The 23,795-nt window shown below is 38.2% G+C and overlaps 6 protein-coding genes across 8 annotated transcripts in view; 1 reads left to right on the top strand and 5 right to left on the bottom strand.

Moving 5' to 3' along the window:
* The window catches only part of susd2 (sushi domain containing 2), a 76,444-nt gene that overhangs the window by 1,411 nt on the left and 51,238 nt on the right, over positions 1–23,795 (top strand). Inside the window, exons 3-5 of one of the 3 annotated variants that reach the window (XM_088076433.1) lie at positions 4,429–4,598; positions 15,568–15,684; positions 20,147–20,316. In XM_088076433.1, coding sequence (XP_087932559.1) covers positions 20,262–20,316 — 55 coding nt within the window. In that variant the 5' untranslated portion in view covers positions 4,429–4,598; positions 15,568–15,684; positions 20,147–20,261. Of the gene's footprint in view, positions 1–4,428; positions 4,599–14,508; positions 14,572–15,567; positions 15,685–19,052; positions 19,148–20,146; positions 20,317–23,795 lie in introns of those variants that run through there. The other 2 variants (XM_088076434.1, XM_088076435.1) reach the window with 2 other exon arrangements.
* LOC148189688 (E3 ubiquitin-protein ligase TRIM35-like) lies at positions 438–2,550 on the bottom strand. The gene has a single exon (XM_088076441.1). The coding sequence runs from the start codon at positions 2,350–2,352 to the stop codon at positions 925–927; it is 1,428 nt and encodes a 475-aa protein (XP_087932567.1). The 5' UTR covers positions 2,353–2,550; the 3' UTR covers positions 438–924.
* Positions 5,179–7,124, bottom strand: LOC148189689 (nuclear factor 7, ovary-like). Its single transcript, XM_088076439.1, has one exon. It carries the CDS (start codon positions 6,981–6,983, stop codon positions 5,556–5,558), a length of 1,428 nt encoding a protein of 475 aa, XP_087932565.1. The 5' UTR covers positions 6,984–7,124; the 3' UTR covers positions 5,179–5,555.
* On the bottom strand, positions 11,283–13,618 carry LOC148189690 (zinc-binding protein A33-like). Its single transcript, XM_088076438.1, has one exon. It carries the CDS (start codon positions 13,479–13,481, stop codon positions 12,054–12,056), a length of 1,428 nt encoding a protein of 475 aa, XP_087932564.1. The 5' UTR covers positions 13,482–13,618; the 3' UTR covers positions 11,283–12,053.
* Positions 15,753–18,407, bottom strand: LOC121940356 (zinc-binding protein A33-like). The gene has a single exon (XM_042483143.2). It carries the CDS (start codon positions 18,069–18,071, stop codon positions 16,644–16,646), a length of 1,428 nt encoding a protein of 475 aa, XP_042339077.2. The 5' UTR covers positions 18,072–18,407; the 3' UTR covers positions 15,753–16,643.
* LOC148189691 (nuclear factor 7, ovary-like) lies at positions 20,387–23,160 on the bottom strand. The gene has a single exon (XM_088076440.1). It carries the CDS (start codon positions 22,797–22,799, stop codon positions 21,372–21,374), a length of 1,428 nt encoding a protein of 475 aa, XP_087932566.1. The 5' UTR covers positions 22,800–23,160; the 3' UTR covers positions 20,387–21,371.

A 23,795-nucleotide genomic window follows, 5' to 3' on the forward strand; every position in this document is an offset into this window, starting at 1 on the left:
GTGCTCAAAAATTCAATCTTATATTTTTTTCTGAGGTTATTATATTGAATAAAAAAATTAACCAACACAGTGATCAAGAGGTAGAGTCACTTCTGATTGTTTCACAGATAACCGTTAACTACCAGACCCCTTAATAAAGGTCAGGTATTAGTAAAGCTGTGCAGGGAAAAAATATTATACAGCAAAAAATTGTGACATTAAGTGGAAATAAAATGATCGAAATACTCACAAGCCTGTAGAAAAAATGTGTGCTCTGTCTCCACCTTGCGGAGCTATGTATACAGATTGAAAATTATACATGAACAACATCAACTTGATAAGTATGGTGTCTGTAAAAATATTTGCTCAAAGTGACATAAAATGCATGACACGATTTTGCAAACTGTCAATCATTGTTGAACATCAATACTAAACTGCAAAAAAAAAAAACAACTGAAGAAACTGAAGCATTTATTTGTGAAAGTCAGACCCTGTGAAACACAATAAAATACATTTTAGGATGAGGTTTCCTGTGATTACAGGATTTCAAGTAAAAGCTGTTTTTGCATGCAAACTTATGGTTGCTGCTCATCCATGGAGAAAAAAACAGAATTTAAAGTTAAAAAACACAAGAACATGAAATCTACTCGGCCAAGTCCCGCCAACATTTTGGCAAAAGAGCCTCAGAAACATTTCTTTGCATAAATTTAGGTATACATTTCTCATTCTGTACCAGGAATTTTTTTTTTTTTTTTTTATCAAACAACAATCAGGGAATGTGTTTCATCATGCAGTTTGTTAAAAAAAATTTCAAATAACAGACCTCACACTTATAAAGATCTAGCTGGAATTGTCTGCAACTGTTAAACAAAAGAAAACATTCCTGATATTAAAAAAGAAACTTTGGATCCTTGAATCACTTAGACCTCACGTCCTCCCTGAGCATCACACACAAACATCAGTTTGACAGATTTTGATTTCAGCAGTTTTAGCATCACCAGCTGGTCCAATACTGAAATATGGGAAGAGTTTCTCAGTGAAAGTGTCTCTCTGAGTGTAGATGTGAGTCGTGTCTTCAGGGTTGTAGAAGGACACCTCCCCCCTGTCATAGTCCAGCTGGACTCTGATCCTCTGGAGACTCTTCTTCACTGGGACAGTCTTACCAACAACATCAGTGTATTCTCCTCTGAAGAGTGTTAAACACCAGACTCCATATTCTGGTGAAGCATAACTCTCTCCCTTCCTGTCAGCTGACTCTTTAGCCAAACCAACAAGCCAGTGAGGATGGTCTCCCACCTCCACGTCCCAGCTGTGTTTCCCTGAGCTGAAGCCCTCAGAGCCCAGAACATCTGAATACACAGTGCATCTCTCTGGATTATCAGGAAGCTGCTGCTTTGTGTCTCCACGTCTCACACTGGTCAGATCATCAGACAGACAGAGCCAGCGGTCTGCAGTGTTTGGGTCCAGAATGACAGGACTGAAGTGGATCTTGTCCCTCATCTTGTCCCAGACCCTGAAGGACAGGTTGCCCAGGTGTTTGGCCACATCTATCAGCGCTCCTGAGAGCAGCTGTGGATCTGACAGTGAGCTCTGGACTCTGGCTCTGCTCTGAGTGTCTTTATAACTGCTGAGGAACGCCACGTTGTGTTTCTGCAGCTCTTCTTCAACAGCACAGATACTGTCTGACAGAGAGGAGATCTGCTCCTCAATCATCCTCATCTCTCTGCTCAGAGTCCTCCTCTTCTGCTCCTCTTCCTCTCTCAGAGCTGCCAGTCTGGACTCCTCTTCCTCTTTCAGGAGCTGGTGGAGCTTGTTGAACTCTGCTCTGATCTGTCTCTCTGTGGACAACAGCTGCTTCTTGGAGTGTTGACTCACTTCTCTGTATGTTTTCTGCACTTTTTCATATTCGTCCCTCTTGTCCTGCAGAGACTTTAAGTCAGATTTCAGCTCGTCCTTCAGCTCACTGACTGCTTGTTCTACAGGAACCACCTTGTGACTCTGGTGGTGAGGAAACTCACAGGCAGGACAGACAGCTCTGTCTTCATCCTTACAGAACCAATAAGGGACATCTTGATGTTTAACACACACCACCTCCTCTTTCTCTGTTTCTTTTTCTGTCTTAGATGATCCAGCTTTTTGTCTTCCTTCAAAGGAGTCAGCCAGTTCCTTCAGTGCAAAGTTCACTTCAGGATCTGATTTTGAGGATTTTCTTTTACAAATGGGACAGTTTTTGTTTTTAGTTTGTTCCCAGAATTGTTTCAGGCAGCTTGAACAGAAGTTGTGGTTGCAGCTCAGAGACACAGGATCTCTGAAAGTCTCTGAACACACATGACAGCTCAGGTAACGTTCCAAAAGAGCTGTTTTCTCAGCCATTTGCTCTGATATGTAGATTATCCTTTAACAGCAAGACTCACCTAATCTGTATCCCTTTGAGTTTTAGATTTCAGTCCTTCTGATGTGTTTTTTTGTAGAGATCTGTCACCCTGTAATGGCGTCTCGGCTCTGTTCAGCAGCGATGAATTCAGATTTTAATTTCACTTTCTTCTTCAGAAGTATAACTTACAGTTAACATTTCATTTTCTGACCAGCAGATGATGCTATTTTAACAATTAAAAGAATTTACTGTGATATTTGACATTAAGTAAATTGTTCCTTGTAATGTAAAAATGTATCACCTTGTCAAATTATGTGCCTTACAACCTCTGTTTGAACCATGAAGTCTTTTTATTTTATTAAATAACAATGTACTCTCTCAGCAGCGTGAAAAATAATGTAAAGAAAAATTTCTGTTTGTGCAAAGAATTAAGATGTAATGGTGAGGAAAAAGCATTTTCTCTTGAAGCACACCAACATATTTTAACAGAAAATAAGCAAATTCTTAAATATGAAATAACCAGATCTGAATCAGAATAAAAAAAATACTGTATTGATCCTGGGGTGGTTGGGAATTATGGTCTGATAGAGTTGCTTTGAAACATAAAGAATCAAATAAGTAGAAATAAGAAGTAAATATGTTAAAATTAGAATATAAAATATTTCCAATATAAAATATGCATTAAAAAAACCTCCTGAACAAAAACCACCTCAGGAATAATCATCAGGATAAGTGTCAGCTGGTTACAATCTGCAATCTTCACTACTAGATACCACAAAATCTCTAAACTTTTAGGCACTGTTCCTTCAAGAAGTCCTGGATTTAACACCACTCCAATGATGTCATCACACCATATTTGGTCATAATGATGTCAATAACAATAAAATATTTCTAGCCTAAAGCTTTTTTTTGTGAAATTAAAGAAAAGTTGACCAACATTCATTAGATAGTTAATACACACTGTGTATAAACCCCCCCGTTTCTCCAGCGTTTTGGACTATTCCATATCACCCCTATCAGCGGCACTAATGGACTCTCTCATGTTGCACCTTGTGTGTTCAGCGGGATCCTCGGTGTTTAGCTGAGTACCGACAGGTCGGTGCTTCTTTTGTTTGTAGCTAAATTTCTGCGTGTATGAAACTCTACGTCGGCATTTATCATTGTTTTAGTTAAATAATTGAATGGTTTGGTCCCAAACATCGTAGTTATCGCTAAATATAAAGTTAACGCAGCTAACAGTTAGCACTACTTTAAGCTAACACTGGAGACCTGAAGGCAGCACGCTGCATGCTACATTTCTGTCTGTGGTCGTGTTATTTTGATATTATACTCCTAAATTTTGGGCCAGTTTGTGTTTTAAATATTTATTATTTGTTGTTGATATTTAAGTTGTTATTTGTTTAAGGTTGTTTTTGCACCACATTGTCATATTGTATCAGTTTTCAGCCCTTTAAAACCTGAACAAACTGTTTTGACTTATTTTAAAAACATGAGTACAAAGCAATAAGCAACTGAACAAGACACTGTTCAAAAATTAGGAGAAAACTAGCTAAAAAAAAACCCCCTGAAAATAAGCAAAAACATTTAAGTAAAAGTTAGACAGATAAGGAAATGACCCCCAAAACTGAAAAATGTACAAATATAGATGAATACATTTTTCACTAGATTTTTTTAATTTATTTTTTTTCCTCTGTTTTCAAACTCATTTTCAGGTCGTTTTCCTGTCACCTTTTACTGATTTCTTGTGATTTGACAAAAAATTGTTCCCATGTTGCTTTTTTCCCCCATTTTCATTGTGTTTTGAAAAATCCCAAAGAAAAAAAACTTGCTCATGTTTCAAGGGTAAAACAGCTTGTGAAAGGCATCTAAACGCAGTACAGGAAAACTGATAATTATCCCTGTGTGGTTATGCTGCACCGATGTTGAGCCAATAGTGGAAGCAAAAAACAGCTAATCGTACATTTATTCACCACTCTACTCATCTACAGTATGTTGATGTAGAAGGACGGGGCTTTGCTGTTTTAATTTTCCCTATACAGAGATTAATTTTTTGTTTTTTTGCTATGTGTTTTCAGATTACACATGTTCTGCTGAAACTCGAGTTAAGTCCTGGACAGCATTTCTTCATCACAGTCGGTGTCCTGCACCTTCAAACAGAGGACAGGAATAAAGACTGCAGCACGCCACTGAATGTGCAAACAGTGTCCTTCACCACCTGTATGCATTTCTACATTTCACAGTACAGGTGAGTGTATTTTTTTACCAGCACCAACAGAAACTGCAAGAATGAGAAACAAAAAAGGAAACATACATTTGATTTTGTAGCAATTTTTATTCACAACATGAACATGAAGATACTACACTAACACAGAATAACAGTCAGCCTCTTAAGTGCTCAAAAATTCAATCTTATATTTTTTTCTGAGGTTATTATATTGAATAAAAAAAATAACCAACACAGTGATCAAGAGGTTGAGTCACTTCTGATTGTTTCACAGATAACCGTTAACTACCAGACCCCTGAATAAAGGTCAGGTATTAGTAAAGCTGTGCAGGGAAAAAATATTATACAGCAAAAAATTGTGACATTAAGTGGAAATAAAATGATTGAAATGCTCACAAGCCTGTAGAAAAAATGTGTGCTCATCTCCACCTTGCGGAGCTATGTATACAGACTGAAAATTATACATGAACATCAACTTGATAAGTATGTTGTCTGTAAAAATATTTGCTCAAAGTGACATAAAATGAATGACACGATTTTGCAAACTTTCAATCATTGTTGAACATCAATACTAAACTGCAAAAAAAAAAAAATAACTGAAGAAACTGAAGCATTTATTTGTGAAAGTCAGACCCTGTGAAACACAACAAAATACATTTTAGGATGAGGTTTCCTGTGATTACAGGATTTCAAGTAAAAGCTGTTTTTGCATGCAAACTTATGGTTGCTGCTCAACCATGGAGAAAAAAACAGAATTTAAAGTTAAAAAACACAAGAACATGAAATCTACTCGGCCAAGTCCCACCAACATTTTGGCAAAAGAGCCTCAGAAACATTTCTTTGCCTTAATTTAGGTAAAAGTTTCTCATTCTGTACTACGAAAATATAAATATATTTTTTTATCATTGAAAACATTCCTGATATTAAAAAAAAACTTTGGATCCTTGAATCACTTAGACCTCACGTCCTCCCTGAGCATCACACACAAACATCAGTTTGACAGATTTTGATTTCAGCAGTTTTAGCATCACCAGCTGGTCTAATATTGAACCATGGGAAGAGTTTCTCAGTGAAAGTGTCTCTGTGAGTGCAGATGTGAGTCATGTCTTCAGGGTCGTAGAAGGACACCTCCCCCCTGTCATAGTCCAGCTGGACTCTGATCCTCTGGAGACTCTTCTTCACTGGGACAATCTTACCAGCTCCATCAATGTATTTTCCACTCAAGAGTGTCAAACACCAGATTCCATATTTTGGTGAAGCATATCTCTCTCCCTTCCTGTCAACTGACTCTTTAGCCAAACCAACAAGCCACTGAGGATGGTCTCCCACCTCCACGTCCCAGCTGTGTTTCCCTGAGCTGAAGCCCTCAGAGCCCAGAACACCTGTATACCTGGTGTGTCTCTCTGGATTATCAGGAAGCTGCTGGTCTGTGTCTCCACATCTCACACTGGTCAGATCATCAGACAGATAGAGCCAGCGGCTTGCAGTGTTTGGGTCCAGAATGACAGGACTGAAGTGGACCTTGTCCCTCATCTTGTCCCAGACCCTGAAGGACAGGTTGCCCAGGTGTTTGGCCACATCTATCAGCGCTCCTGAGAGCAGCTGTGGATCTGACAGTGAGCTCTGGACTCTGGCTCTGCTCTGAGTGTCTTTATAACTGCTGAGGAACGCCACGTTGTGTTTCTGCAGCTCTTCTTCAACAGCACAGATACTGTCTGACAGAGAGGAGATCTGCTCCTCAATCATCCTCATCTCTCTGCTCAGAGTCCTCCTCTTCTGCTCCTCTTCCTCCCTCAGAGCTGCCAGTCTGGACTCCTCTTCCTCTTTCAGGAGCTGGTGGAGCTTGTTGAACTCTGCTCTGATCTGTCTCTCTGTGGACAACAGCTGCTTCTTGGAGTGTTGACTCACTTCTCTGTATGTCTCCTGCACTTGTTCATATTTGTCCCTCTTGTCCTGCAGAGACTTTAAGTCAGATTTCAGCTCGTCCTTCAGCTCACTGACTGCTTGTTCTACAGGAACCACCTTGTGACTCTGGTGGAGAGAAAACTCACAGACAGGACAGACAGCTCTGTCTTCATCCTTACAGAACAATCTAGGCTCTTCTTGATGTTTACTGCACACAAACATTAGTGTCTTCTCTCCTTTTTCTGTCTCAGATGATCCAGTTTTCAGTCTCTCAGCAAAAGAGTCAGCCAGTTGCTTCAGTCCAAAGTTCACTTCAGGATCTGATTTTGAGGATTTTCTTTTACAAATGGGACAGTTTTTGTTTTTAGCTTTTTCCCAGAATTGTTTCAGGCAGCTTGAACAGAAGTTGTGGTTGCAGCTCAGAGACACAGGATCTCTGAAAGTCTCTGAACACACGTGGCAGCTCAGGAAACTTTCAAAAAGAGCTGTTTTCTCAGCCATTTGCTCTGATATGTAGATTATCCTTTAACAGCAAGACTCACCTAATCTGTGTCTCTTTGAGTTTTCGATTTCAGTCCTTCTGATGTGTTTTTTTGTAGAGATCTGTCACCCTGTAATGGCGTCTCGGCTCTGTTCAGCAGCGATGAATTCAGTTTAATTTCACTTTCCCTTCTTCAGAAGTATAACTTACAGTTGACATTTCATTTTCTGACCAGCAGATGATGCTATTTTAACAATTAAAAGAATTTACTGTGATATTCGACATTAAGTAAATTGTTCCTTGTAATGTAAAAATGTGTTTAAACCATAAAGTCTTTTTATTTTATGAAATAACAATGTACTCTCTCAGCAGCGTAAAAAATAATGTAAAGAAAGATTTCTATTTATAGAAAGATGTATAGGTGAGGAAAAAGCATTTCCTCTTGAAGCACTCAATCATATTTTAACAGAAAATAAGCAAATCCTTAAATATGAAATAACCAGATCTGAATCAGAATTAAAAAAATACTGTATTGATCCTGGGGTGGTTGGGAATTATGGTCTGATAGAGTTGCTTTGAAACATAAAGAATCAAATAAGTAGAAATAAGAAGTAAATGTGTTAAAACTAGAATGTAAAATATTTCCAATATAAAATATGCATTAAAAAAACCTCCTGAACAAAAACCACCTCAGGAATAATCACCAGGAGAAGTGTCAGCTGGTTACAATCTGCAATCTTCACTACTAGATACCACAAAATCTCTAAAATTTTAGGCACTGTTCCTTCAAGAAGTCCTGGATTTAACACCACTCCAATGATGTCATCACACCATATTTGGTCAAAATGATGTCAATAACAATAAAATATTTCTAGGCTAAAGCTTTTTTTGAGAAATTAAAGAAAAGTTGACCAACATTCATTAGCTATTTAATACGCACTGTGTATAAACCCCCCGTTTCTCCAGCGTTTTGGACTATTCCATATCACCCCTATCAGCGGCACTAATGGACGTTGCCAGAGTGGGACATCTGTCACTTATAGGGTTGTATTTTGTGTGAACTATCCCTCCAAAAGCTTCATTGCCTTTTTTGAAGGTGATTAAGCTTCTTTTTTTTCCTTCAAATTAAGTTTTTTTTCAAGGTGAACCACTGAGTTGTTGTATTGTACTCGTGTCTCATCCAGTAACAGTGTTATTTGACCCTGTTCTAATGCTAAAAGGTCAAAGGTTACGTGAGGGCGTTCATGCGTGATCGTGCTAACCAGACGTGACCCCCATCCCCTGCCCCCCCCACCCCCCCAAAAAAAGAAGAGATAGCAGCATGTACAGTACAAAAGTGTTGTTCTTCTGTTCTTCTTATAGTGTGTTTACTAGCCTTGAAAATCAATATAATAGGATTCACATATTTAAAACGAGGGAGTTCACAGTATTACACAACTGCAACTAACTAGCAGCGTAGCTGGCATTTTCTTTGCATGACAGTCAACGGGACACTTGTTTTTTGGTGTTTTCCTTTTTATTTGTTTTTCTCATTTTCTACCGAATGCTCGACCTTTCTCTGTCTATTTTCTCAGCTTTTTAAGTGCATATAACTATTTTTGTCTCAAGATGATATAATGAAGAGGAATATTATGAACTGGATGATAATGATGTTAAAGACTGTGGCACTATGAGGATGTTGACAGTGATGATGATGTTATGAAGATTATTTGGCATGCTTTTCTCTGGGGCTCTGTGTTGTCAGTGCAGAACGGCGGCCTTTTGTACGTAGCTGAGAGAACAAAAGTGGCCGGTGCTTCGCTGAGGCTGCGTGTCACTTTGAGGAACGGCACTCGAGTCCAACTGAGCGATTAGAGGCAGCTCAAAGAGTGAGTGGAGCTCCAGCAGGGGGCGCGGGCACACAAAGTAAAGCACAAACACACACGGATGGCACACTGATGCTTCTAATGTAGCTGCACAATAAGTTGACTTTAGTGTCAAATCTAACAGACAATCCAGTCAGAGACAACAGCAGTTTATCACTGTAGAATAAGAAAAAGCTTCCTTTTTTATTATTGATCAGGGCTGCACAATTATGACCAAAAAAAACATTATGATCGTGGTGTTGATATCTGATTGTTTTTCCTCAGTAATCTTGGGGAACTAAATCATTCTCCTTTATTCCTCCATGGATGGATTAGCGAACAGGCCTACCAGGAACTAGACCAGGGCCCCCCTGGCTTTCACCTAAAAAATGTCACTCAAACTAAAATGAAGCGAGCAGGAAAAGACTCAAAATGACCACAAAAAGATAGAATCTAAGTAAAAGAGATGCTAAACGCCTCAAAAGACACAGACAGACTAACATAAAGAGGAAAAACAACCACAAAGAGACACAAAAGTACTCAAAAGTGATGACAGGAAGTGAAAGTAACTAAAAAGATACTCAAAATGACTACAAAGAGACACAAAAAGATTAACAAAAAAAAGAGTAATATAACAGCCTACACATAAAACTGCAAAGAGATGCAGAACGGATGCAAAGATCGAAATGTAAGAAGACAAAACATAAAAACATAAAGAGACACAAACTGACTTCAAAAAGATATAAAGCAAACTGCAAAAAACATGAACAAATTGCCTGGAAGAGAGCAAAGGAACTATTACAATAAAGTATTTATTAAAAAAAGATATAAAGCAACTAGAAAAAGACTTCAAATGACCACAAAAAAAACATAAAATGACTAAAGAGGAGATTTAATAACTCCAGAGATGCAAAACAGCTGCAAAGGCACAGAAAGAGTTACAATTATTTTGATTATTTTTATTGAGGGACAAGATGTAAAGCAGCTCAAAAGAAACTCAAAATGACGACAAAGACACTCATATTACCATGAAGAGACGCAAACTGACTACAAAGAGACACAAAATAACTACAAAGAAATGCTTCAAAAACAAAGAGAGACTAACTGAGACTCCAACTACAAATGGACTCAAAATGTCTAAAAAGAGGTGCATAAAAATGACAAAAAAAGAAACCTCGTACACAGACTGCTAAGAGATGCTAAACAATAACAGACAGACTCAAAATGACCATAAAGACTGATAAAACAAAGACTGCAAAAAGAAGGAAAACTACTACAAAAAGACATAAAATTACTTCAAAGAGAATAAGTGCAACTACAAAGATACTCAAGACAGCAGCTAAAAAACTATAAAATCTGTGTTTCTGCTCCTGTGGAGGGGTGGTGGGGCCCTCTGCGTCAGTGCCCAGGGGTCCCATTTTCTCATAATGCGCCCACGATTCATCGTATATTAAAAACTGTTTCCAGACACTTTTTTTTTTAAACTTTCTTTAAATGAAATGTACAAACACCACTGAGAAACGCTGATTCTCTGTGAACGCTCAAAGCCAAAATCATGATAGAGAAGGATTAATTGTGCAGCCCTACATGTAAACTACAGTACCTGTCTCTTTAGGTCAGTGTGAGCTCTGCTGCCCTCCTGTCAGCTCTTTAGTCAGACGAAGCGTTACTGAGATAAACTCTGAACCTCTGCCATCGTCTTTCTCCAGCCAGCGACGAAGTTGCGCTGACAGCACTGAGTTGGCTTCTCTTTCTACGGTGTCTTTCACTCTTTCTCCCATTCCCTCTGTTTCCTACCCGATTCAATCATTTCTCTGCAGTCGGCTCTTTCTAGTTTCCCCTCGTCTCTTTTTGTCGCTTTGGGTTTCTTCTGTATATTAATATTAATCCTCTAGTTCTCTGATTCTTCGGATTATTGCTCTGTTCTCTTACGTGCTACACGTGTTTCTATAACTTCAAGAAAATGTGTTAAGGTGTTATCAATAAAATGATCATTTAAATAGAAAGTGAATCTGTTTCTGTGTTTGCAAACACATCAAATTGCTTTGATTTTTATTCATAGTAGTAACTCAGGATCAAAGTACTCTCATTGTTTTGACCAGAAGTGTTTAAATACAACATAAAGTGGATCCACAGTGTAAAAATCCTGCAGCTCATCCAACACTGACTCAGGTGCTGATGTGTCGTTTCACATCTAACGGACGATTCACAGAAACAAACAGCAGCTCCACCTTAAATGCTCAAGACTTATGAACTAAAAGTTGCTATATAATCATAAAGATAAAGATAAATAGACCAATGCTGGCAACCTTTAAAGTTCAACATCCAAAACTCAAAGACGAGGTCGGAGCTTTGGAGTCAATATTTTCAATACATATGGATGAATAATGTAAGTGAAGTTGTTTAACTGCCACTTATACTTATTAATCTGTGCTGGTGCCAATATCCCAAAGAGGAATCAAACATTTGCTCAAATTCTAGGTTTAAATGTTTTTATTTATGTGTTTTTTTTTTCAATCAATAAAACATCAGCACATTAATTGATAACAGAAACAGTCTTTAGTTGCACCCTTAATCCACACAGTCTTAAAGTCAGCACTTGATGGGCCTGTAACATTTTGTCATATTACAATATTGGTTATATTAACAGACCTTCTGCATTAGTGTGATAAAGCACCCTTTAACCCCGACTTTTCAGTATGTATTTTACAACAGTAGCCAAAAATATACATTCCTATGTGGCGATTATAAACATAAAAGTTAATGTAAGTCACACGAATGTCCAGAAAATTGTCAAATCTTCAGCATATCACAATATTTACTGAAATCAAGATAGAAAATGCAAAATAGAAGATTAGAATCATATTGTCCAAAAACAGGTGAATTATTACACCAACATTTACTATTTGGTCATTTCTGCACAGTAAATATTTTGTTAATTATTTTAAAACTTCAAAATGTGAAAATGCAAATTTAATGTTGTTGCTCATCCCTTGAACATGTGCAAATAAAATTAAAAGCTTAACATTACAATCAAATTATTACATGAAATCTACTCAGCCAAGTCCCACCACCATTTTGGCAAAAGAGCCTCAGAAACATTTCTTTGCCTTAATTTAGGTAAAAGTTTCTCATTCTGTACTACAAATATATATATATATATTTTTTATCAGTCAAAACATTCCTGATATTAAAAAAAAAACTTTGGATCCTTGAATCACTTAGACCTCACGTCCTCCCTGAGCATCACACACAAACATCAGTTTGACAGATTTTGATTTCAGCAGTTTTAGCATCACCAGCTGGTCCAATATTGAAATATGGGAAGAGTTTCTCAGTGAAAGTGTCTCTGTGAGTGCAGATGTGAGTCATGTCTTCAGGGTCGTAGAAGGACACCTCCCCCCTGTCATAGTCCAGCTGGACTCTGATCCTCTGGAGACTCTTCTTCACTCTGACAGTCTTACCAGCTCCATTTGTGTATTCTCCCTTGAAGTATAATAAACACCAGACTCCATATTCTGGTGAAGCATAACTCTCTCCCTTCCTGTCAGCTGACTCTTTCGCCAAACCAACAAGCCAGTGAGGATGGTCTCCCACCTCCACGTCCCAGCTGTGTTTCCCTGAGCTGAAGCCCTCAGAGCCCAAAACAGAGGAGTACTTTGTGCATCTCTCTGGATTATCAGGAAGCTGCTGGTCTGTGTCTCCACGTCTCACACTGGTCAGATCATCAGACAGATGGAGATCAGAGTTTGCAGTGTTTGGGTCCAGAATGACAGGACTGAAGTGGACCTTGTCCCTCATCTTGTCCCAGACCCTGAAGGACAGGTTGCCCAGGTGTTTGGCCACATCTATCAGCGCTCCTGAGAGCAGCTGTGGATCTGACAGTGAGCTCTGGACTCTGGCTCTGCTCTGAGTGTCTTTATAACTGCTGAGGAACGCCACGTTGTGTTTCTGCAGCTCTTCTTCAACAGCACAGATACTGTCTGACAGAGAGGAGATCTGCTCCTCAATCATCCTCATCTCTCTGCTCAGAGTCCTCCTCTTCTGCTCCTCTTCCTCCCTCAGAGCTGCCAGTCTGGACTCCTCTTCCTCTTTCAGGAGCTGGTGGAGCTTGTTGAACTCTGCTCTGATCTGTCTCTCTGTGGACAACAGCTGCTTCTTGGAGTGTTGACTCACTTCTCTGTGTGTCTCCTGCACTTGTTCATATTTGTCCCTCTTGTCCTGCAGAGACTTTAAGTCAGATTTCAGCTCGTCCTTCAGCTCACTGACTGCTTGTTCTACAGGAACCACCTTGTGACTCTGGTGGAGAGAAAACTCACAGACAGGACAGACAGCTCTGTCTTCATCCTTACAGAACCAATAAGGGACATCTTGATGTTTAACACACACCACCTCCTCTTTCTCTGTTTCTTTTTCTGTCTCAGATGATCCAGCTTTTTGTCTTCCTTCAAAAGAGTCAGCCAGTTCCTTCAGTGCAAAGTTCACTTCAGGATCTTCTTTTGAGGATTTTCTTTTACAAATGGGACAATTTTTGTTTTTAGCTATTTCCCAGAATTGTTTCAGGCAGCTTGAACAGAAGTTGTGGTTGCAGCTCAGAGACACAGGATCTCTGAAAGTCTCTGAACACACATGGCAGTTCAGGTAACTTTCAAAAAGAGCTGTTTTCTCAGCCATTTGCTCTGATATGTAGATTATCCTTTAACAGCAAGACTCACCTAATCTGTGTCCCTTTGAGTTTTCGATTTCAGTCCTTCTGATGTGTTTTTTTGTAGAGATCTGTCACCCTGTAATGATGTCTCGGCTCTGTTCAGCAGCGATGAATTCAGATTTTAATTTCACTTTCCATTATTCAGAAGTATAACTTACAGTTGACATTTCATTTTCTGACCAGCAGATGATGCTATTTTAACAATTAAAAGAATTTACTGTGATATTCGACATTAAGTAAATTGTTCCTTGTAATGTAAAAATGTATCACCTTGTCAAATTATGTGCCTTACAACCTCTGTTTGAACCATAAAGTCTTTTTATTTTATTAAATAAGAATGTACTCTCTCAGCAGCATGAAAAATAATGTAAAGAAAGATTTCTATTTATAGAAAGATGTAATGGTGAGGAAAAAGCATTTCCTCTTGAAGCACACAATCATATTTTAACAGAAAATAAGCAAATTCTTAAATATGAAATAACCAAATCTGAATCAGAATTAAAAAAATACTGTATTGATCCTGGGGTGGTTGGGAATTATGGTCTGATAGAGTTGCTTTGAAACATAGAGAATCAAATAAGTAGAAATAAGAAGTAAATATGTTAAAACTAGAATATAAAATATTTCCAATATAAAATATGCATTAAAAAAACCTCCTGAACAAAAACCACCTCAGGAATAATCACCAGGAGAAGTGTCAGCTGGTTACAATCTGCAATCTTCACTACTAGATACCACAAAATCTCTAAAATTTTAGGCACTGTTCCTTCAAGAAGTCCTGGATTTAACACCACTCCAATGATGTCATCACACCATATTTGGTCATAATGATGTCAATAACAATAAAATATTTCTAGCCTAAAGCTTTTTTTTGTGAAATTAAAGAAAAGTTGACCAACATTCATTAGCTATTTAATACGCACTGTGTATAAACCCCCCGTTTCTCCAGCGTTTTGGACTATTCCATATCACCCCTGTCAGCGGCACTAATGGACTCTCCCATGTTGCACCTTGTGTGTTCAGCGGGATCCTCGGTGTTTAGCTGAGTACCGACAGGTCGGTGCTTCTTTTGTTTGTAGCTAAATTTCTGCGTGTATGAAACTCTACGTCGGCATTTATCATTGTTTTAGTTAAATAATTGAATGGTTTGGTCCCAAACATCGTAGTTATCGCTAAATATAAAGTTAACGCAGCTAACGGTTAGCACTACTTTAAGCTAACGCTGGAGACCTGAAGGCAGCACGCTGCATGCTACATTTCTGTCTGTTGTCGTGTTATTTTGATATTATACTCCTAAATTTTGGGCCAGTTTGTGTTTTAAATATTTATTATTTGTTGTTGATATTTAAGTTGTTATTTGTTTAAGGTTGTTTTTGCACCACATTGTCATATTGTATCAGTTTTCAGCCCTTTAAAACCTGAACAAACTGTTTTGACTTATTTTAAAAACATGAGTACAAAGCAATAAGCTACTGAACAAGACACTTCAAAAATTAGGAGAAAACTAGCTAAAAAAAATAAAGTGACAAGAAAATTACCTGAAAATAAGCAAAAACATTTAAGTAAAAGTTAGACAGATGAGGAAATGACCCCCAAAACTGAAAAATGTACAAATATAGATGCATGCATTTTTCACTAGATTTTTTAAATTTATCTTTTTTCCCCTGTTTTCAAACTCATTTTCAGGTCGTTTTCCTGTCACCTTTTACTGATGTCTTGCGATTTGACAAAAAATTGTTCCCATGTTGCTTTTTTCCCCCATTTTCATCGTGTTTTTGAAAAAATCCCAAAGAAAAAAAACTTGCTCATGTTTCAAGGGTAAAACAGCTTGTGAAAGGCATCTAAACGCAGTACAGGAAAACTGATAATTATCCCTGTGTGGTTATGCTGCACCGATGTTGAGGCAATAGTGGAAGCAAAAAACAGCTAATCGTACATTTATTCACCACTCTACTCATCTACAGTATGTTGATGTAGAAGGACGGGGCTTTGCTGTTTTAATATTCCCTATACAGAGATTAATTTTTTGTTTTTTTGCTATGTGTTTTTCAGATTTTCAGGTGTCCTGCACCTTCAAACAGAGGACAGGAATAAAGACTGCAGCACGCCACTGAATGTGCAAACAGTGTCCTTCACCACCTGTATGCATTTCTACATTTCACAGTACAGGTGAGTGTATTTTTTTTACCAGCACCAACAGAAACTGCAAGAATGAGAAACAAAAAAGGAAACATACATTTGATTTTGTAGCAATTTTTATTCACAACATGAACATGAAGATACTACAGTAACACAAAATAACAGTCAGCCTCTTAAGTGCTCAAAAATTCAATCTTATATTTTTTTCTGAGGTTATTATATTGAATAAAAAAAATAACCAACACAGTGATCAAGAGGTTGAGTCACTTCTGATTGTTTCACAGATAACCGTTAACTACCAGACCCCTGAATAAAGGTCAGGTATTAGTAAAGCTGTGCAGGGAAAAAATATTATACAGCAAAAAATTGTGACATTAAGTGGAAATAAAATGATCGAAATGCTCACAAGCCTGTAGAAAAAATGTGTGCTCATCTCCACCTTGCGGAGCTATGTATACAGACTGAAAATTATACATGAACATCAACTTGATAAGTATGTTGTCTGTAAAAATATTTGCTCAAAGTGACATAAAATGAATGACACGATTTTGCAAACTTTCAATCATTGTTGAACATCAATACTAAACTGCAAAAAAAAAAAAATAACTGAAGAAACTGAAGCATTTATTTGTGAAAGTCAGACCCTGTGAAACACAACAAAATACATTTTAGGATGAGGTTTCCTGTGATTACAGGATTTCAAGTAAAAGCTGTTTTTGCATGCAAACTTATGGTTGCTGCTCAACCATGGAGAAAAAAACAGAATTTAAAGTTAAAAAACATAAGAACATGAAATCTACTCGGCCAAGTCCCACCAACATTTTGGCAAAAGAGCCTCAGAAACATTTCTTTGCCTTAATTTAGGTAAAAGTTTCTCATTCTGTACTACGAAAATATAAATATATTTTTTTATCATTGAAAACATTCCTGATATTAAAAAAAAAACTTTGGATCCTTGAATCACTTAGACCTCACGTCCTCCCTGAGCATCACACACAAACATCAGTTTGACAGATTTTGATTTCAGCAGTTTTAGCATCACCAGCTGGTCTAATATTGAACCATGGGAAGAGTTTCTCAGTGAAAGTGTCTCTGTGAGTGTAGATGTGAGTCATGTCTTCAGGGTTGTAGAAGGACACCTCCCCCCTGTCATAGTCCAGCTGGACTCTGATCCTCTGAAGACTCTTCTTCACTGGGACAATCTCACCAACAACATCAGTGTATTCTCCTCTGAAGAGTGATAAACACCAGACTCCATATTTTGGTGAGACATATCTCTCTCCCTTCCTGTCAGCTGACTCTTTAGCCAAACCAACAAGCCAGTCAGGATGGTCTCCCACCTCCACGTCCCAGCTGTGTTTCCCTGAGCTGAAGCCCTCAGAGCCCAGAACAGAGGCAGAGTTAGTGTTTCTCTCTGGATTATCAGGAAGCTGCTGCTTTGTGTCTCCACATCTCACACTGGTCAGATCATCAGACAGATAGAGCCAGCTGTTTGCAGTGTTTGGGTCCAGAATGACAGGACTGAAGTGGACCTTGTCCCTCATCTTGTCCCAGACCCTGAAGGACAGGTTGCCCAGGTGTTTGGCCACATCTATCAGCGCTCCTGAGAGCAGCTGTGGATCTGACAGTGAGCTCTGGACTCTGGCTCTGCTCTGAGTGTCTTTATAACTGCTGAGGAACGCCACGTTGTGTTTCTGCAGCTCTTCTTCAACAGCACAGATACTGTCTGACAGAGAGGAGATCTGCTCCTCAATCATCCTCATCTCTCTGCTCAGAGTCCTCCTCTTCTGCTCCTCTTCCTCCCTCAGAGCTGCCAGTCTGGACTCCTCTTCCTCTTTCAGGAGCTGGTGGAGCTTGTTGAACTCTGCTCTGATCTGTCTCTCTGTGGACAACAGCTGCTTCTTGGAGTGTTGACTCACTTCTCTGTATGTCTCCTGCACTTTTTCATATTTGTCCCTCTTGTCCTGCAGAGACTTTAAGTCAGATTTCAGCTCGTCCTTCAGCTCACTGACTGCTTGTTCTACAGGAACCACCTTGTGACTCTGGTGGAGAGAAAACTCACAGACAGGACAGACAGCTCTGTCTTCATCCTTACAGAACCAATAAGGGACATCTTGATGTTTAACACAGACCACCTCCTCTTTCTCTGTTTCTTTTTCTGTCTCAGATGATCCAGCTTTTTGTCTTCCTTCAAAGGAGTCAGCCAGTTCCTTCAGTGCAAAGTTCACTTCAGGACCTGATTTTGAGGATTTTCTTTTACAAATGGGACAGTTTTTGTTTTTAGCTTTTTCCCAGAATTGTTTCAGGCAGCTTGAACAGAAGTTGTGGTTGCAGCTCAGAGACACAGGATCTCTGAAAGTCTCTGAACACACATGGCAGCTCAGGAAACTTTCCAAAAGAGCTGTTTTCTCAGCCATTTGCTCTGATATGTAGATTATCCTTTAACAGCAAGACTCACCTAATCGGTGTCCCTTTGAGTTTTCGATTTCAGTCCTTCTGATGTGTTTTTTTGTAGAGATCTGTCACCCTGTAATGGCGTCTCGGCTCTGTTCAGCAGCGATGAATTCAGATTAATTTCACTTTCTTCTTCAGAAGTATAACTTACAGTTGACATTTCATTTTCTGACCAGCAGATGATGCTATTTTAACATTTAAAAGAATTTACTGTGATATTCGACATTAAGTAAATTGTTCCTTGTAATGTAAAAATGTATCACCATGTCAAATTATGTGCCTTATAACCTGTTTAAACCATAAAGTCTTTTTATTTTATTAAATAACAATGTACTCTCTCAGCAGCGTGAAAAATAATGTAAAAGATTTCTATTTATAGAAAGATGTAAGGAAAAAGCATTTCTTCTTGAAGCACACAATCATATTTTAACAGAAAATAAGCAAATTCTTAAATATGAAATAACCAAATCTGAATCAGAATTAAAAAAAATACTGTATTGATCCTGGGGTGGTTGGGAATTATGGTCTGATAGAGTTGCTTTGAAACATAAAGAATCAAATAAGTAGAAATAAAAAGTAAATATGTTAAAATTAGAATATAAAATATTTCCAATATAAAATATGCATTAAAAAAACCTCCTGAACAAAAACCACCTCAGGAATAATCACCAGGAGAAGTGTCAGCTGGTTACAATCTGCAATCTTCACTACTAGATACCACAAAATCTCTAAAATTTTAGGCACTGTTCCTTCAAGAAGTCCTGGATTTAACACCACTCCAATGATGTCATCACACCATATTTGGTCATAATGATGTCAATAACAATAAAATATTTCTAGCCTAAAGCTTTTTTTGTGAAATTAAAGAAAAGTTGACCAACATTCATTAGATAGTTAATACACACTGTGTATAAACCCCCCCGTTTCTCCAGCGTTTTGGACTATTCCATATCACCCCTATCAGCGGCACTAATGGACTCTCTCATGTTGCACCTTGTGTGTTCAGCGGGATCCTCGGTGTTTAGCTGAGTACCGACAGGTCGGTGCTTCTTTTGTTTGTAGCTAAATTTCTGCGTGTATGAAACTCTACGTCGGCATTTATCATTGTTTTAGTTAAATAATTGAATGGTTTGGTCCCAAACATCGTAGTTATCGCTAAATATAAAGTTAACGCAGCTAACGGTTAGCACTACTTTAAGCTAACGCTGGAGACCTGAAGGCAGCACGCTGCATGCTACATTTCTGTCTGTTGTGGTGTTATTTTGATATTATACTCCTAAATTTTGGGCCAGTTTGTGTTTTAAATATTTATTATTTGTTGTTGATATTTAAGTTGTTATTTGTTTAAGGTTGTTTTTGCACCACATTGTCATATTGTATCAGTTTTCAGCCCTTTAAAACTTGAACAAACTGTTTTGACTTATTTTAAAAACATGAGTACAAAGCAATAAGCAACTGAACAAGACACTGTTCAAAAATTAGGAGAAAACTAGCTAAAAAAAATAAAGTGACAAGAAAATTACCTGAAAATAAGCAAAAACATTTAAGTAAAAGTTAGACAGATAAGGAAATGACCCCCAAAACTGAAAAATGTACAAATATAGATGAATACATTTTTCCCTAGATTTTTTTTAATTTATTTTTTTTCCTCTGTTTTCAAACTCATTTTCAGGTCGTTTTCCTGTCACCTTTTACTGATTTCTTGTGATTTGACAAAAAATTGTTCCCATGTTGCTTTTTTCCCCCATTTTCATCGTGTTTTTGAAAAAATCCCAAAGAAAAAAAAACTTGCTCATGTTTCAAGGGTAAAACAGCTTGTGAAAGGCATCTAAACGCAGTACAGGAAAACTGATAATTATCCCTGTGTGGTTATGCTGCACCGATGTTTAGCCAATAGTGGAAGCAAAAAACAGCTAATCGTACATTTATTCACCACTCTACTCATCTACAGTATGTTGATGTAGAAGGACGGGGCTTTGCTGTTTTAATATTCCCTATACAGAGATAAATTTTTTGTTTTTTTGCTATGTGTTTTCAGATTACACATGTTCTGCTGAAACTCGAGTTAAGTCCTGGACAGCATTTCTTCATCACAGTCGGTGTCCTGCACCTTCAAACAGAGGACAGGAATAAAGACTGCAGCACGCCACTGAATGTGCAAACAGTGTCCTTCACCACCTGTATGCATTTCTACATTTCACAGTACAGGTGAGTGTATTTTTTTTACCAGCACCAACAGAAACTGCAAGAATGAGAAACAAAAAAGGAAACATACATTTGATTTTGTAGCAATTTTTATTCACAACATGAACATGAAGATACTACACTAACACAGAATAACAGTCAGCCTCTTAAGTGCTCAAAAATTCAATCTTATATTTTTTTCTGAGGTTATTATATTGAATAAAAAAATTAACCAACACAGTGATCAAGAGGTAGAGTCACTTCTGATTGTTTCACAGATAACCGTTAACTACCAGACCCCTTAATAAAGGTCAGGTATTAGTAAAGCTGTGCAGGGAAAAAATATTATACAGCAAAAAATTGTGACATCAAGTGGAAATAAAATGATCAAAATACTCACAAGCCTGTAGAAAAAATGTGTGCTCGTCTCCATCTTGCGGAGCTATGTATACAGACTGAAAATTATACATGAACAACATCAACTTGATAAGTATGTTGTCTGTAAAAATATTTGCTCAAAGTGACATAAAATGCATGACATGATTTTACAAACTGTAAATCATTGTTGAACATCAATACTAAACTGCAAAAAAAAAAAAAACAACTGAAGAAACTGAAGCATTTATTTGTGAAAGTCAGACCCTGAGAAACACAACAAAATACATTTTAAGATGAGGTTTCCTGTGATTACAGGATTTCAAGTAAAAGCTGTTTTTGCATGCAAACTTATGGTTGCTGCTCATCCATGGAGAAAAAAAACAGAATTTAAAGTTAAAAAACATAAGAATATGAAATCTACTCGGCCAAGTCCAGCCAACATTTTGGCAAAAGAGCCTCGCACACATTTCTCTGCATAAATTTCTCATTCTGTACCAGGAAAATATATTTTTTTATCAAACAACAATCAGGGAATGTGTTTCATCATGCAATTTGTTGAAATAATTTCAAATAACAGACCTCACACTTATAAAGATCTAGCTGGAATTGTCTGCAACTGTTAAACAAAAGAAAACATTCCTGATATTAAAAAAGAAACTTTGGATCCTTGAATCACTTAGACCTCACGTCCTCCCTGAGCATCACACACAAACATCAGTTTGACAGATTTTGATATCAGCAGTTTTAGCATCACTAGCCCGTCCAATATTGAACCATGGGAAGAGTTTCTCAGTGAAAGTGTCTCTGTGAGTGCAGATGTGAGTCATGTCTTCAGGGTCGTAAAAGGACACCTCCCCCCTGTCATAGTCCAGCTGGACTCTGATCCTCTGAAGACTCTTCTTCACTGGGACAGTCTTACCAGCTCCATCAGTGTATTTTCCACTGAAGAGAGATAAACACCAGACTCCATATTTTGGTGAAGCAAGTATCTCTCCCTTTCTGTCAACTGACTCTTTAGCCAAACCTATATTCCAGCCAGGATGGTCTCCCACCTCCACGTCCCAGCTGTGTTTCCCTGAGCTGAAGCCCTCAGAGCCCAGAACAGAGGCAGAGTTAGTGTTTCTCTCTGGATTATCAGGAAGCTGCTGGCCTTTGTCTCCACGTCTCACTCTGGTCAGATCATCAGACAGATGGAGACAGCGGTCTGCAGTGTTTGGGTCCAGAATGACAGGACTGAAGTGGCCCTTGTCCCTCATCTTGTCCCAGACCCTGAAGGACAGGTTGCCCAGGTGTTTGGCCACATCTATCAGCGCTCCTGAGAGCAGCTGTGGATCTGACAGTGAGCTCTGGACTCTGGCTCTGCTCTGAGTGTCTTTATAACTGCTGAGGAACGCCACGTTGTGTTTCTGCAGCTTTTCTTCAACAGCACAGATACTGTCTGACAGAGAGGAGATCTGCTCCTCAATCATCCTCATCTCTCTGCTCAGAGTCCTCCTCTTCTGCTCCTCTTCCTCCCTCAGAGCTGCCAGTCTGGACTCCTCTTCCTCTTTCAGGAGCTGGTGGAGCTTGTTGAACTCTGCTCTGATCTGTCTCTCTGTGGACAACAGCTGCTTCTTGGAGTGTTGACTCACTTCTCTGTATGTCTCCTGCACTTTTTCGTATTTGTCCCTCTTGTCCTGCAGAGACTTTAAGTCAGATTTCAGCTCGTCCTTCAGCTCACTGACTGCTTGTTCTACAGGAACCACCTCGTGACTCTGGTGATGAGGAAAATCACAGACAGGACAGACAGCTCTGTCTTCATCCTTACAGAACAATTTAGTCTCTTCTTGATGTTTACTGCACACAGACATTAGTGTCTTCTCTCCTTTTTCTGTCTCAGATGATCCAGTTTTCAGTCTCCCAGCAAAAGAGTCAGCCAGTTCCTTCAGAGTAAAGTTCACTCCTAGAAATTCCTTTGAGGATTTTCTTTTACAAATGGGACAGTTTTTGTTTTTAGCTTTTTCCCAGAATTGTTTCAGGCAGCTTGAACAGAAGTTGTGGTTGCAGCTCAGAGACACAGGATCTCTGAAAGTCTCTGAACACACATGGCAGCTCAGGTAACTTTCCAAAAGAGCTGTTTTCTCAGCCATTTGCTCTGATATGTAGATTATCCTTTAACAGCAAGACTCACCTAATCTGTGTCCCTTTGAGTTTTAGATTTCAGTCCTTCTGACGTGTTTTTTTGTAGAGATCTGTCACCCTGTAATGGCGTCTCGGCTCTGTTCAGCAGCGATGAATTCAGTTTAATTTCACTTCCCTTCTTCAGAAGTATAACTTACAGTTGACATTTCATTTTCTGACCAGCAGATGATGCTATTTTAACAATTAAAAGAATTTACTGTGATATTCGACATTAAGTAAATTGTTCCTTGTAATGTAAAAATGTATCACCATGTCAAATTATGTGCCTTATAACCTGTTTAAACCATAAAGTCTTTTTATTTTATTAAATAACAATGTACTCTCTCAGCAGCGTGAAAAATAATGTAAAGAAAGATTTCTATTTATAGAAAGATGTATAGGTGAGGAAAAAGCATTTCCTCTTGAAGCACACAATCATATTTTAACAGAAAATAAGCAAATTCTTAAATATGAAATAACCAGATCTGAATCAGAATACGAAAAAAACTGTATTGATCCTGGGGTGGTTGGGAATTATGGTCTGATAGAGTTGCTTTGAAACATAGAGAATAAAATAAGTAGAAATAAGAAGTAAATATGTTCAAATTAGAATATAAAATATCTCCAATATAAAATATGCATTAAAAAAACCTCCTGAACAAAAACCACCTCAGGAATAATCACCAGGAGAAGTGTCAGCTGGTTACAATCTGCAATCTTCACTACTAGATACCACAAAATCTGTAAAATTTTAGGCACTGTTCCTTCAAGAAGTCCTGGATTTAACACCACTCCAGTGATGTCATCACACCATATTTGGTCATAATGATGTCAATAACAGTAAAATATTTCTAGCCTAAAGCTTTTTTTGTGAAATTAAAGAAAAGTTGACCAACATTCATTAGATATTTAATACACACTGTGTATAAACCCCCCGTTTCTCCAGCGTTTTGGACTATTCCATA

This window comes from Plectropomus leopardus, chromosome 4, assembly GCF_026936395.1.
Source record: "Plectropomus leopardus strain MGB_pleo_1.0 chromosome 4, ASM2693639v1, whole genome shotgun sequence".
NCBI lineage: Eukaryota > Metazoa > Chordata > Actinopteri > Perciformes > Serranidae > Plectropomus > Plectropomus leopardus.

Bases quoted from the DNA above. Each gene is read 5' to 3' on its own strand.
- LOC148189691 (XM_088076440.1), bottom strand. From the start codon at position 22,799: ATGGCTGAGAAAACAGCTCTTTTGGAAAGTTACCTGAGCTGCCATGTG.
- LOC148189688 (XM_088076441.1), bottom strand. From the start codon at position 2,352: ATGGCTGAGAAAACAGCTCTTTTGGAACGTTACCTGAGCTGTCATGTG.
- LOC148189689 (XM_088076439.1), bottom strand. From the start codon at position 6,983: ATGGCTGAGAAAACAGCTCTTTTTGAAAGTTTCCTGAGCTGCCACGTG.
- LOC121940356 (XM_042483143.2), bottom strand. From the start codon at position 18,071: ATGGCTGAGAAAACAGCTCTTTTGGAAAGTTTCCTGAGCTGCCATGTG.
- LOC148189690 (XM_088076438.1), bottom strand. From the start codon at position 13,481: ATGGCTGAGAAAACAGCTCTTTTTGAAAGTTACCTGAACTGCCATGTG.